The 15,010-nt window shown below is 42.4% G+C and overlaps 2 protein-coding genes across 2 annotated transcripts in view; both read right to left on the bottom strand.

Moving 5' to 3' along the window:
- Positions 1-688: 688 nt before the first annotated feature.
- Positions 689-2,374, bottom strand: TIMM13 (translocase of inner mitochondrial membrane 13). Its single transcript, XM_058040851.1, has 3 exons — positions 2,182-2,374; positions 1,976-2,044; positions 689-1,900 (listed from the first exon to the last, which is right to left on the bottom strand). Exons 1-3 carry the CDS (start codon positions 2,305-2,307, stop codon positions 1,802-1,804), a joined length of 294 nt encoding a protein of 97 aa, XP_057896834.1. The 5' UTR covers positions 2,308-2,374; the 3' UTR covers positions 689-1,801.
- A 1,346-nt stretch (positions 2,375-3,720) lies between these two features.
- LMNB2 (lamin B2) overlaps positions 3,721-15,010 on the bottom strand; it is a 36,243-nt gene continuing 24,953 nt past the window's right edge. The window contains exons 6-12 of the mRNA XM_058040827.1: positions 14,290-14,415; positions 13,856-14,076; positions 12,997-13,288; positions 12,406-12,513; positions 11,479-11,598; positions 9,999-10,100; positions 3,721-8,906 (exon numbers count right to left, since the gene is read on the bottom strand). Coding sequence (XP_057896810.1) covers positions 8,865-8,906; positions 9,999-10,100; positions 11,479-11,598; positions 12,406-12,513; positions 12,997-13,288; positions 13,856-14,076; positions 14,290-14,415 — 1,011 coding nt within the window. The 3' untranslated portion in view covers positions 3,721-8,864. The remainder of the gene's footprint in view (positions 8,907-9,998; positions 10,101-11,478; positions 11,599-12,405; positions 12,514-12,996; positions 13,289-13,855; positions 14,077-14,289; positions 14,416-15,010) is intronic.

Below are 15,010 nucleotides of genomic sequence, written 5' to 3'. Positions count from 1 at the left end.
GAGAGCTCAGTGATGACCTCCAGCTCACCATTTGATCCTAAGAGAATGCAGGACTACAACATTTGGGAGTTCAGACTGCACAGGCCCTGACCTGTACTAGAGTATGAGGAGCTTTTCACACACCCCCACGCACCTCGTTCAGCCTTAGGTAACAGGTGATTAAACTGGCAAAGATTAAGGCATGGCCACACAGGCCACTGTCTGCCTAAGCTAGGTGGGAAAAATTTAAAGTGCTGAGATAGTGGTGCAAGTACACTTGTCAGGTCCTACCAGCCAGGATAAGACACAGAGACAACTTTGTTCACAAGCAAAGAACTGCAGCAGAGCTCATGTGCTGAGTCTTGGGCAGAGCAGACTTAGACATGTCCCCACTGATTCAGCTACCAAAACTGAACAGCTTCTTGTACCTCAAACCCCTTCCTCACTTTTGGTGCTTGAAGTTCTGCATCTGGGCATAACAAGAGGTCTCCTCCATCCCAACCCAGCTGGGAGCAAGATCTACAACTTTCTGAGACAGAGCACCAGCTAGGTGGGAGACCTGGCTTCCAGGCATGGCTCAGCTCCAGACGGGTTTGGATGCACAGGCTGCAACACCTGTGGGATGCTCCTATGAATGAAATGGGACTGCTGCACAGTCAGTATCACAGAATTCATACAGCCATAAAGTAAAAAGCCCCCTAAGTAAACATGTCTGAAAGCACTTTATTTTCAAGTAGTCATTCTTACAGTCTAGAAAGGAAACTCCAGTTTCTGTAAGTCCAAATACCCAAATATCTCCTCATAGTTTACCTGGTGTGAGAACACTTTAGGTTCTACCACATTCCAGTGAATGCCCTAGGAGGTACGGAGATGCCATTCTGCCAGTCTGTCTCTGTGTCCAGCAAACCACGAAATCTTTTCTAAAATACAGAAGAGCTTCAAAAGAAAGGATTTAAAAAGAAAACAAACATGGGCACTGTTGATCTCTAACACTCTCTTCTTCCAGCTGTTGTATCCACTGCTAACCACGCAGCATGAACCCACCTTTTCAGGAGCAGTGTAGAAGCACAAAAATAGAGTTGTGCCCCAAAGCAGACCAACATTCCCTGTTGCAGACACGCTCCTCCCTCAAAAAAATTATGCTTAGGATATAGGATCCAAGGTGGAACATCTGTGTCAGAGCTAAACCAGAAACTACAGAGTATTAGAGCCACACAACACACTTTATTCTACAAAGAAAAGAACCTAAGTACTTCCCAACCCTACATGCCTAGCTGTGCTCATACAACTGTTTGCAAGGCTGTCCTGCTCTCCAGCACTGTGCTTGAGCTGAGTCAAAGCCTACAAGCCCAAAATAACCCCACAAAGCGCTATACAGATATAGGAGATGAAAGAGGCAAGGTGGCATGTGGACAATCTTCTGGCAGTTTTTCCACTAATGAAAAGGGACTGAGTAGTGACCTTATGGATGGGTCCATGCTGGAATCCCAAGCAAAGGTACTGTGTTGCTGGCTTGGCTTGGCTCCCGTTTTCCACAGAAGGCTCCTTGCCTGTCCCAGCCCTTTCAGCAGGGATTTATCAATTGATATAATACCTTGGGCCAATATGGACACTTGGGAAGGACAACAGCTCATGGAAAAAAAAAATCACTCTCTCCTGGAGCTGGTGCTAATAAAAGCCAATGGATGCAAAAGGTTCAGCGAGGTTTTATTGCTCTGCCATGGCAGGGGCTGGGAAGGCAGCAGGATTCACCCCTAACCACCTGGACTGGCCGCTGTCCCTTCCCCACATGGTCCCTTCTCGGCCCGGAGGCCGGCAGGCGTCACATGTTGGCTCTCTCTCGCTGCAGCCGAGAATTGTAGGCTCGCGAAACTGTGTTCCAGGAGTCCATGTACCGGTCCATGCACATGGCGATGCACTTCTGCGGGACACAGAGCCTGAGCGGCGGCCCCGAGCTAAGGGGCCGCGGGTGCCCAGTTCTCCCGCCCGTCCTCACCTGCTCGGAGTTGTCCAGGGCGCCGCCGGGCTTCCCGATGCACTTCCGAAAGCACTTGTCCGTCATCCGCTGCGGAGAGAGCCCGAGAGTGGCAGCGCGGTCCGGGGGCTCCGGCCTGCTGCGAGGGGAGCGGGCCGGCCTGGCCGTTCCCCGCGACCCGCACCGGGACCGAGCCAGCCCCGCCCGGCCCCGCCGCCCCTCCTGACCTGCAAGAGCTCCTGTGCGTTGGCCACGGCGATCTGCACCTTCACCTGCTCCATGATGAGCCCCGGGTCCAGCTTCCCCCCGCCGCCTCCTCCGGAGCCGAAATCGGAGCCGAAGCCGCTCTCCATTGCCAGAGTCACCGCGGCCGAGGCCCTTGCGCTGCTGGAGGGAGAAATGGCGGCGCCCGGACTGCGGTTCCCGGCGGGCCCCGCGCCTCCTCCGCCTCCGCGCCGGGCGGGACCGCGCGCTCCGCCCGCCCCAGCGGAGCCGCTCCGCGCCGGGCCCAGCCCGGGGCCGCCCGTCCCGCCGCCACTCGCGGCCCGTGGCCCCGAGCGCTGCTGTCACCGCCGGCCGCGGGGGAGGCGGCATCGAGCGAGCTCCCAGGGGACTCCCCGGGGCCGGCTCAGACACCGGGGTTCGAGTACCGGGGTTCAGCGCAGCCCCACGAACGAGGGCAACGGGAAGGGGCTTTAAAGCGGCATCACCAGAGACACAAACGCTGCCCAGCTGCGCCCCGCGGTGAAACACCGGCTCTGCTGAGATCCCCCCAGAGAGAAACCCCGCTTTGGGTTCTCTCTGGAATTCATCCTTCTGTTATTCGAGGCTTTCCTCTACCTTACGTGACTCGGGTGAGAGGTCCATGCCCTTAAAGTCAGCTTCACTACACTTCCCTCCATTAAGTAAGAATGCTGTGGGACGAAGTAGAAGCGAATAGGAGAAGACCACGCTACGGAGCTCTTTTTCATGGGAGAGATGTGATGTGCAGGTAGGAGATGGCATGCGAGGAGGGCACTGAGTACCACAGCAGAGGTGAAGCCAAAACTGTGCTCATCTTCACTAGCCTGAGCCCACAATCAGAGTATTGCAAACCACATCATCCTGTCTTTGGATCTGCCCACTTCAAACAGAAGGCGTTCCTACCACCCTGCAAGAAGCATAGCTAGTGCTAACGATGGGGCAGCCACCTAAGGTACAAGTTTAAAATGAAATGAGTTTAAGGTACAAGTTTAAAATTAATTTAAAAAGCAATTTTTAAATGCATTTGCCAGCCTGGCTGAGCTCCCAGCCCACTTTCGAGTATGGACTTGAAAGTGGGCTGGGAGCTGAGCCAGGCTGGCAAATGCATCACCTCGTGGCAATGCTTCTGTCTATCCCTAAGAATCCATCCCTGCCAGGGATCGGTTTTTGCTCTCATTCTTACTTAGCATCAAGTAGGTTAAATCAAAAAATCCCTTCAGTGCCGTGATGATGAGAAAGCAAGGGATGGTTTATCTGCTCCAGCTCCAGCTATTCTTGCCCCTGCTTTTGTTGGTAGTGATCAGAGAGGACAGCAGGTTCCACCAGCATTCCGTCACGTTTAAGGAAAGCGGTTTGTTGACACAGCCCACGATCCCTGCAGAAACACAATTCAGCTGATCACTGTTAGGAGTGCAGTCAGCAGCTCTTTGTGTCCTCTCTCCACACTTAAAGGCCTCCTTGGATGAATCATCTCAAATAGCCCCCATTACCTGTGTGTTGGGTAATAGACAGAAGGAAACCAATAAAATGCAAAACATTTATTTGAGTGTGTTGTACAAAAAGTTTCCAGTCATAAAATGTATATTACAAATCATTGAAAAAGACAAGACATTTGGCATGCATATTCTAAAAAGAAAAACAAAAACCACTTTGAAATGATAAAGTCTAGGTCATGATGTAGTTTTTCTAAGTTTCAAGTGAACACTTTCATTGTTTTGTCTTTGTGTTTCTGTTAACAGCCTTTTTCATAATTCCCTACTTAAAAAACTTGAACCTTCCAAAAACTCATCCACAGCAGCTGACTGGAGGTGGTTACTGCAGTACCCTCAAGCCAGACCTGTCTAAATCAAAATTTTGTTTAAAAATTTTAAAAATAAAAATCACAATTCAAGTCACCAGGCATCACTGCTATGAAAATAAGAGATCAACTGTATTTTGTGCCCAAATGGAAAGCATTTTGGCTTAAACTTGCTCAAAATAGATTACTGCTTGTAATTTTAGTGTAATGATCTGGATATCTGAATATATAGTAACATCTGCCTTACCAAGATGGACTTGTCACTTCAGTAATAGCTGACAATAAATCTGGAAGTTCAGTAAACAGTATCTTTTCTGGAACTCCAAGTCAATTCACTACTTGTGCTATTCTGAATGGAGGCTTTTGCATCTTTTTCACTCTAGACCTTAGCATTTCAAGAAAAGAATTACGTTTACAAATAATAATTGCATGTAAATATAATCTTGTATAAAAAAACAACAAACCAACAAACACCTCTGAAGAATTTTTAACTGGTTTAAAGCTAAGCATATTGAAGGGCAAATAAAAATTCTGTTTCCCAGGCCAATATAATGAGAAAACAATCTCTCCAATATAATTTGTCCTGACATTCAGCTAAAACAGTGCTTTGAAAAATGCAATCACTACCTCACCTTCCGCTCACTGGTTCACAAGGCTTTGCTCACACAGAGTTTGGACCCAACAGTGTCAGTAAAATGCAGGATCATATATGGATATGCCTTTGTTTAGAGATAAGACTTTCAAAAGAAAATCCAGAAAGAAGAGATAGAATGGTTTAACAGTGAAGACATGAGAGAAGTGGCTACAAGAGATCTAGAACATACAGCATGCATGTTTGCCTGCAGCATCAAAACCTTTCTGATGCACATAAAGTAACAGATTCTACAAGGTCTGGGGTGTAGAGAGGATTTTTACAGGTCTCTTCTAACCTGCAATCTCTGTTAAGGTTGCAGTTAAAGGGCCTTTATACAGTATGAGCATAAAAAAGAAAAAGGGTGTATAAAACCCAGTAAGATCCCTGAACTGAAGATGAAGTGTCCCATTGCTTGAGGACAGACACCACAGCATGATCTCCTTTCACATTGCAGTACAATTCCCACACTGCTGCTGGCTTGCACACTCAGCTGGCTTTTACATCACAGGAAGCAGATATTTATATTCTTCCTGAGACTTTTGTTTCCTGCTGCAAACACAGACTATGCAGCCAAGTGCCCATCTAATGGTAACACAGAGCTGAAGGTAAGTGAGCAACATCTCAGTGCAAATGATGGGTTCTGTCAGAGCCAAGCTGGAGCCCCATGTAGGCATAGAGAGACCTGCTGAGAAACAGAGCTGTGAAGCAACAAAGGGAACAGGAATACACCTGTGTGGCAGCAAAGGAATCACAGGAAATATGGATGTGCAAGAAGAAGGGAATCCCAGCCACTCCACTCCTTGGAGTATGTCACTGCAATGCAACAGTTAAAGGAACAATTGCAGAAGCAAGGGAGAAAAAAATGGCATGAAATGCCAGGGACTCTGAGGCCACAATTCACTCCAGAAGGTACCACATTCCCTGACAGGTCTGCAAATAGAGGGACTTGTTCTGAGACAAGCATTTTCATGTGGCATGAGCTTAGGAGGAGGCAGGATGTGCTTATTGTATTTTATATGATATTCTGTTATGAGCTACACATAGGAAAAACTACTTACTATCTCATTCAGAGTAAGATTATATTTCTGGATTAAGAACATCCATGTTGATAGTTACGCTTAAGTAACTACTCTGATAAAAGCTTCATTTCCCTCATCAGAGACACCTTAAAATAATTTTTCTCCAGACAAGTCAAATCTATTTCTCCTTCAAGCTTTATGCCAGGTACCAGCACTGAAGTAGAACTGTTGCCCACCCTTCTAATTTCGTCAAGACTGGTTCATATACAGGATTCAAAGAGAAAAAGGGGGCAAGGAGACACTGGATTTTGTATGAATAAAAAACTTTAAATATCCTGAAAATGGAAAGAAATCTTGGAAAGACAGAAAAAAAAAAAAAGAAACAATGCTTTTTGGGTTGGTAAAGCCACAAAACTGCCTCCCAGTCTGACTGGAACAGCGCTGTTAAGACTTAAGCTCAGCATCAAAAGCAAGAGGCTGGGATGGTGTCTGGAGAAGGCAACACAAAAAAACAGAGTACATGGAATACAGTAGTTCTTCTGTGGCTTGTAATTTACAGCCAGGAGTTATTTATCATATTTGCAGTAGCCTATTAAAAAGCACTATAGTAACAGAATTATCCACATTCAGACTTGGCTTTTCCCACAGTGTCTATCACAGGTTTATGTGACCTGTATATGCCTAAGCATGCTCCCAAAGAATCAAATAAACTGTTTCCACAGTTAAAGGATACAGTTCCAATTCTAAGGACATATTCTGCAGACTGTTACTCTAGGGCACAGTGCTCATTACAAGAAATCTGCAAGCACCAGTTCTTAAGGCTACAAGAAAACATATTCCTCATACAGTAGCTGCTAGGAAAACCATGGCTCAGGTAGCAAGAGGTTTTTCTTCATTTGAGCTGCCTTTCTGAGGCCATTCTTTACAGGAAACAAACAAACCCAAAACCACAGAAAAAAATGTAAATTAACTACACATTCATTACTTTAGTATTTAAGATCACAAAATAATGTTAAATTTACAGGACAATCTTAAAGGAATAAGCAGTCTGAAAACTGGCCCATGTAAAAAAAAATAAATACAGATCTTTAGGGAAAAAGCAAAAAAGCCCTCAAACGCTATGTCAGTATCTTATAGAAGCTGTGGGTCAGAAAAGGGAAATGGTGTCCAGTGGTTGGAAGGTGTGTTGCAAAAATAACTCTACATTGATTGCATTCATTTGCATAACAATGAATTTAGAAATGGTAATTGTAACAGTATGTCTGAGAAACATAATTTCACTAGATATATCTTACAGAGAGAGAGAGAGAGAGACATGATTTACTACATATTTAACCTTCTACACAAGCAGAGTGGGAAAATTACATCAGAAAGATGGCCAAGCACATCAACTCAGTTATCCCATCAGCCCAAACAGCCGAATCTTTATCCTGGTTTTTTGTAATGGGTCTTCTGATAATGGATTAAAACATAATTCTAAATGTCTATTAGCTTAACTTCAGCAACTCAGTTATCCCACTCAAGGAAAGAAAAGTAGCATCTTTATTTTTAAATGACAAAATAAATCCTGAAGCTTAAAGCCCCTTTTGTTCCCACCCTGCTTGCATAACAAAGCCATCAATCCGAGCCACTAAACTGACTTTCTAGGTTATATCTATCAGTCACGATACTGTTCAGAGAACATAATGTCCAAAAGCCACCGAAAACATCCAAACCTTGTCACTTGTCTGATGAGTTTTAACATTTTGAATGACAAGATCAGAGTTCAAGAGTGCAGGTAACAACAGGATTTTATGCTGAAATCAAATGGTGTCCAAATTTTTTATCCAAACTACTAAGTTTGTTTTTCAACTAGTAGTTGAAATAACATTTGCATTCTTTGGAGCAGTCAAGTATTTTTCCTCGTGCTTAAAGATTATGGGACTCAGAGTTATCTCCAGAGAAATGCAGCAGCAGAAATGGACCTAAATGGACACTATCTGGTAAAAAATTCATCCTCTTAAAACAGAAATCACCTGCTACCCATACAACGCATTTTTTATAAAAAACATTATTCTCCCTTCACTCCTTGTTAGACTTTGCCTTGAGCACTTGAATGCTGCGTTGCTTACATCCTTAACAGAGGCAGTTCCTTTGAACTGTTTAAAAGTCATTCAACTATTTCTGCTCTATTTTGCAAATATTGCTCCTTGGGATACCTGACAATGCCCCTTTGAACCTTACAGAAGTATGAACAAGCTATATCAAGCTCTGATTAAAAAGGTCAACATTTACATTGGATAACCTTTAAAATCCCCAATATTTATCACTGCCAAAAGTATAGATATGTTTTACTTCCAAAATCTTAATCAAATATTTTTAAAGCTGAATGTGTCAAAAGGATTAAATTATAAATACTGAATATCACAATTTGTAAATGATTTAACTTGTGACAATGGCAAAATCCCCTAAAAATCAAACAGTTCGACCTCTGGGCTTGACACTTCCAACTTAGGATGGTGTGTGTATTCAGGAAGCAGAACCCACCATTCAACTTCTGAAATGATGACATGGAGCTCAGGTGTGACAGACCCAGATGTTTTACCATTAGGCTGTCAAACCTTGGAGAAAGACACAATGGCAAGGTCCTGAGTCAAAAATGCCTAAAATGAAGTTTCCCCCGTCACTGCAATTGTGGAGCAGCACTTTGAATGAATCTATGGTCTAATTTTCCTAAGCTGGGAATTGCTGAGGATACCAGGCAAAATACTAGCTTTTCTACAGCTGTTGAGGAAACACTCTGTGAATCTCTCCCAGGGCCCTGTAAATGAATACACTTTATTAAACTTTTTTTTCTGGGGGTATTATACTGATTATATATTAATTATAGATTTACCTTACACTCAAGGAGTCTCATCTCATTTTGGCTAAAATCTCTTTTCTGCTTTAGGTTTTTATGTAAGACTTTAAATTCTGTATGGGGAAAAATATTGTATTCCAATACAGTGTTTCAACAAAGAGGGAAAAATAAAGAAATCTATTAAAAATCCTGGCAATTTTGTTCAGTAAAGTTTTTTTGAAATTTTTTTATAAAAATGTACCAAGGAGTAAACGTCAAAGAAATCAGGTGATGCATATAAAAATAGTTTTCAGTGGCTTTGGAAGGAAAAAATAGCAAAAATAAAAGGAAATAAATGAAGAGGGAAAAGCGTAAATAATAGTTTCTTTCTTCTTGCTTCACATCACTGAGCATCCTCTAGAGGTTGTTCTGGGATCACCCTAAAAAAAGATAGACAGAGTTGAATTCAGTTCTTACCAGCTATGCAGACTGTAAGCCTAGACTCTGGTTATCATCTCAGTTGCCAAAAGCAATTTTTAGTAGTTTAGTTACATTAAGGGAACATCACTACATAAGAGGAAGTAAAGTACATGCCCTGGTCTGCTGCCAGGACTGACACCCTGCTCCCCTGGTTGTGGTCTCCTGCAATGGGTTGACATATTTCCAACAGTGGTACAGATGACAAATGAAAGATGGGATGTCATTAGCTCAAGATCAGCAAGTTCCTGTATTTCAAATGCTGATTTGGTTTGAGAGCAATCTCTGCTATACAGCTGCTTTTTTGGGTAAGAAAAATCAGTTGTTTTATACTACAAATACACTGCTTAATCTTTGGGACCAACAAAGCTTTGAGAACTCACCTGCAAACCTGCACAGAATGGGTTATTTGTGAAAAGACCTACTGATGCCCATTGATCAGAAGAACAAATCCCTTAGGTTTCAAATTTAAAATATTTTCTGGTATCACCTATATATCCTTCTCCTTTTTTTGTTCTGTCAACTCCTGGTCACTTATTTCACATTATTAAGCTGAAGGTTATCAAAACATACAGGTGGTTTTTTATTAAGAAAAACCAAGTTTTTTCAGGTGCAGAAGCTATATAGTGTCAGAAAATAAACCAATAAGCTGCAGCTTGCAGCAAGAGAAGCATCCCCATTCCTGGCTTTCAGTGATTATCTGGTAATATCCTGCTTCCAGCAAGAATGCCCCAGCTCTGTTGCACAGAGCAGCAGATACTGGGAGGAACACTGCCTGCTACTGCTCAAACTGTGAAGCACAGATACCCTAAGGTGGCATCAGCCACTGCCTGAGCTGTGTGAGGATGGATCCCAGCAGTAACTCCTGCCAGCACTGCTCACTTTGTCCTCTCCTGGGGCACTGCAATGCTGCAAGCAACCACCGGAAGAAAGGAAGAGAGGACCGGGAAGCTCAGAGTTGGCAAAAGTTGAAGGGGAATCCCCCCACTAAATTTTATGCTGGATTGATCCAACTAATGAGGCACAAGTTAAACATCTGGTCTGCATCTGATTACCTGTTGGTTGAAAAGGTCTTCCTCTCCATATTCTGCTTCGTCTTCTTCCTCTTCATTCTCTCGCACAACTACTGACTTAGTAACGCTTCTCACTGCAACTTCCTACGCAAAATGACAGATAAGGAGATGGCCAGGAGTCTTTATCTATCTGTTACGTTTTTGCCATATCATCAATATAATATCCTTATTAAATTTTGGATAGTTTAAAGCAATTTGGCCTAGACTTAGCCACTAGCTATGCAAGCAAATACCAGCAATATCCTGCATTCCTATTTCTGTGCATTAAAAGGCATGGTAATGTAATTCAGCCACTTGATTTTTTTTTCATTACCCTGGGATTTAAGAGGAAGTAGACATGTTGCAGGCGATTGTAGTCACCTTTACACAAGGTCACAGCAGAAACAGGTAGGAGCTGTCTGAGATACAGTGTAATGTGAGAAACCAAACTTTCTCAGTATGATTACACAACGTAAAGAATATTCCCAGTTTCTAATAAATATTCAATGTTAATTGCATATGTTGGTTTTCAGCATAGTTTTACAAGCCAGGCACTAAAGAAAATTCTAAAATCCCAGAAAGCTTCCTTTATTACTAAATTATTTTTAACACTTATAAATAGTAAGAAATTCTTCTGCCTACTTGCACCATGGAAATCACAGATGAAAATCTGTAATTGTAGAAAAAGTTGCCCTTAACATACACTCCTAAGCAGGGATACTAAAGGTAACCATGGTGAAAAGAGACATGGATTTGAAATATTTTCAGATACTAGTTTGACCACACAGATTGAATACGGAGAGCATTAGCTTTCTATTTGTACAAATTACCCCACTCCTACCTCATCCTGCCCACCAAATTCTTCCAGAAAACTGCCAGTAAGAAAGGCAACACAAAAACTGATACGACTGTGGTCTGTTTCCTTTTCCTAATGCTATCAGATTGCTGGGATAATGGTTATGAGTAACAGCCAAGGCACAATTCTCCCTTGCAAAAGTCATCTGCAGAGATGATTTAAAAAAAATTAACTGACAATGCAGAATGCTAAGGAACCTCTGACAAATGACAACTTATGATATGCTTCTAACATGGAAAGGACAGTTATCTTCCTACATTCATATTTATATTGCACCTCAAAACGTCATAGGGACGATATAATGGAACTGTGAATTGGCAGAAATGCTTCTTTTCTTTGTCTCTTCTGAAAGTACATACTCAAATTCCAAACAAATTACTAGCAGAGTATTCTTCTAAAATAGGAAAAAAGTGTCTATGGGCATAACCATGATGGTCACAGTTTTCAAAAATATCCCCAAAATGTCAGATATGTACATAAATAATATGTAATTATGTCAGTGTTATAAACTGTCATATTAGAAGACAACAGCGGAGATCTTACAATCAGGATTTTGTCATTGTGTCATGTCACCCCACTCTGAAATTAAGAGTTTGGGAGATAACCCAACCCGTGGACACAGCCTACCTCTCCTTCAGCGTTGACGAGGTAAGTGCGGATATTTCCACCAGTGCCCCAGCTGCCTTGATTCTTCCACACGAGAACAGAAGGGGGGCTATGAGATACACCTGCATCTGCACCCCAGATCTAGAGAGAACAACAATCTGTCATTAGCTGTTTATCCAATTTTTTTCTTTTAAATATACATATCCCCCTAATTCTCCTACTTCTCTCTACATACTAGGCTTCTTTTCTGAATTCCAATGGCAGTTTTACCCTACTTTTAACTACACTATTACTTGTAGTAAGGTATTAAAAAAATCTAATATTGCAGTCATTAATTCTTTTCTGAACAAATTTCTCCTACCACTGTCTCAATAACCATACTGTATGGAGCCAAGGCAAAAAGCAGCATGTAGTGCATCAACTTAAATCTTTTATACATATCTAAACAATTGATACTTAAGTAGAAATAGCTGCAAGTGATTAAAAGATACATTTGCTTCTTCCTAAAAGAACATCTGTTGCAGACTGAAAATAAAATGCAAAATTATTGAAAAGCAGCTGTTCTACAGCATTAACTACAGTTAATGCTGACAATCTCCAGTCTTAACTACAGTCTGGATGAATGCTCTGAACTGTTCCCAATTCTTTAAGAGGTTGAGCAGGATTAGGGCTCTGAACCTGGGCAAAGGTGTTTGGAAACAAACAGCACTTGACTAATCTCCCAAAGTACCTTTTTCTTCAACTTTCTATGTGCCCAAAGAAATGGTCATAAATACTGAAGTACTAATATAGAAATAAATTTTATGTTTTGCATTTTTATAACTGAAATACTGCTCCTCTAGAGTGAGACCCATGAAACCAATTCAGGCTGTACCAGACTTCAAGATTTCCAATTGCCACAGCATGAACAGAAGAATATGTTGTTGACATACTGTAAATACAACTTACTGTAACAGTCTGCCCAGCTCTGAGGACATACTTAGGAGTAAATTTGTAAGCAATTTCATCTCCATCTCCAATTTGTCTTTTCAGTCTCCAGTTCCCCAAAGACTGATCCTAATGGAGAGAGTCAGAAAGTTATTCAGAGTGAACAAAACAGAACAAAAAGGCATCAGAATCTAGGTCTTTGTAATTAAAATACTGGGAATATAAATTTATTTATATGGTTGTTAGGCATTTGCATTCTACCTTGAAAGTATTTGCCTACATCCAGTCAGAGTCTAAAGTGTAAACCCCATAAGGTCATTCAGTAAAATATTAAAAGATAACCACTTCACACAACAAAGTTCTGCTAGACAGCAGGCTGTTTCTGTGAGCAATGTCCCAGCACACATCTGGGACACAGATTGTATTCTCTTCCTGCAGCATGTTAGCCCACCATTATGTTCAACTTTTCAAAGCCCCCATTAATTCCTGCAGGACGCTGCACCCTGAGATGCTGCTCCCGCTCTCCACACGGCTGCCCCCACTCATGCTGCAAAGGGCTGTGCAGCCTAATTCAGCTCCTGCTTGTTTTCTCTGAGTTCTGCTGATGCTCACCTTCTCTGAGTTGTTCTTAAGCTGAACATACTTGCCCTCCAGGTCTATCTCTTCTATGCTGATACTTCCTGTAGCTGAAGCTTGCTGGGACATCTGAAAGCTACTGCTGGTGCTGCTGCCACTGATGCTTCCAGTGCCGATCCCACTAGTTCCACTGCCAGAGAGCTCCTCTGATTCAATACGTTTTCTCTTGCCTCGGGAAGAGCGAACAAGTGAAGTGCTGCTGCTGCTGCTGCTGGAGGTAGCCCGAGAGACTGTGACACGGGAGGAGGGACTTGGAGAGAGCTTCAACCTTAACACAACCAAGAAAGCATCTTAATTAACTCACCCAGAGAAATACAAAGCTACAATATCCTCAAGTAACCAGACCGTAATATGTTCCAAGGCTGACAGTATCCTCACTCTGTATGTCAAGAGGACTGCACACATGAGGAAGAGGGGGCTACCCATCCCTGAGGAATGTTCTGGCAGTATGACCAGGTGACATGGAAAGCAGTGCTACTGACAGCAACAGTGATTCCTTAATCCCTCCCTCCAGTACAGCTACTACTGAACACACTATTCTTGGGCCCCATGATTTCAAACCACACAAGTACAAGCATTTAAGTAAAAAGATGATATGAAGACCAAGCACAGAATGATATATTTCACTGTACTCCAAGACCGTTACAAAAACCCAAAATAAGGACAGTGTTCAATTGAGAACAAGTGTTCCATGCAACAACATTGTGGTGTGGAGCCAATATAATTTCAGTTAAAGGTAATCTGGGCATTCCTGTTCAAGTGGTAAAAAAATAAGGGCAAGAAATGAAAATAACACTTGAGAGTCCTTAGAAAAGAAAGTGGAATCTTTACACACCTTTCCTCTTCTCCTTCCAGAAGTTTTCGGTAAGCACTGATCTCCATGTCCAGAGCTAATTTAACATCAAGCAGTTCTTGGTACTCCGTAAGCTGAAGCTGCATCTGGTCCCTCATGTCTGTCATTTCCCTCTCCTTTGCATCCAGCATGTTCCTAAACTTCTCCCGCTCACCAGCCATCATTTCCTCCAGCTCCCGAATGCGATCTTCTGCTGCACTGGCCTAGGCACACAGAACAAGAAAAAGCCCACCTGGCATCCATGCAGGTCCACTCAAAAAGTTAAAACCCTTCACCCTCCCTTGTTATGTTCAAATCTTTGAACATAACAAAGATTTCTCTGTGCAAAATTGAGAAAATATGAAGGGTCAGAAATGCTAATATATTCACACAAAACAGCTGTGTATTTGAGATAAAAGCCAATGTAGTCCCTTTACCTGTTTCTGAAGACCAGAAAGCTGGTAGCTGAGAGCTTCTATCCTCATGCGAGCCTCCTTCAGCTCCTCTCGAGCTGCACCAGCAGCTTTGTCATTTTGGTCAGAGGACAATTTGGCATTCTCCAGCTGGAAAAAAAGTTTTATACAGCTCACTTGTGCTGAGTTAGAAATCCCGAAATATCCTTTTGGTAAAAAAGTAGCAATTATTTAAATTCAGAAAATTTTAAATGGTCTGGTAAGTTTAGGATAGGAACTGTGTAACATTTAGGAATGCCCAAAGGAACGAAGGAAAATGTATTTCAGGATTTGCTTATGCTGTTAAAAAAATACTCTATTAGCCCTTCCATTATAAAAGCAACCTTAGTTTCTAAAAAACTGACCATGTGCTCTGCTTGTTTGTCCTAAGGCAAATCACACTGGGTGACAGCAAAGACTGCCTACCTAATTCCTGTCCTGGTCCAACAGTTGCTGGATGCCCAGAGAGTAACTCAATGAAATATTTCACGGGTATTATGCTTCTGCTGGCCATAGGCAACTCAGGGACTTCCTCAGTCAGGGACAGTATTTTACTGCTTACTATCTCTCAGTGGATTTCTCAGGCAGGAATTTGTCTCTGTTTTTTGAATTTTTGGGGCAACGAGTTTAGCTCTACATTAAAGAACAATACTTTCTGTTTCTTCTCTATCTGGACATTCTCACTGGACATTCACCATCCCTGCTC

The sequence above is a fragment of the Melospiza georgiana genome, chromosome 26, assembly GCF_028018845.1.
Source record: "Melospiza georgiana isolate bMelGeo1 chromosome 26, bMelGeo1.pri, whole genome shotgun sequence".
Taxonomy (NCBI): domain Eukaryota; kingdom Metazoa; phylum Chordata; class Aves; order Passeriformes; family Passerellidae; genus Melospiza; species Melospiza georgiana.
The sequence above is the reverse complement of the archived record's forward strand: the minus strand, read 5'-3'. Positions and strand labels throughout refer to the sequence as shown.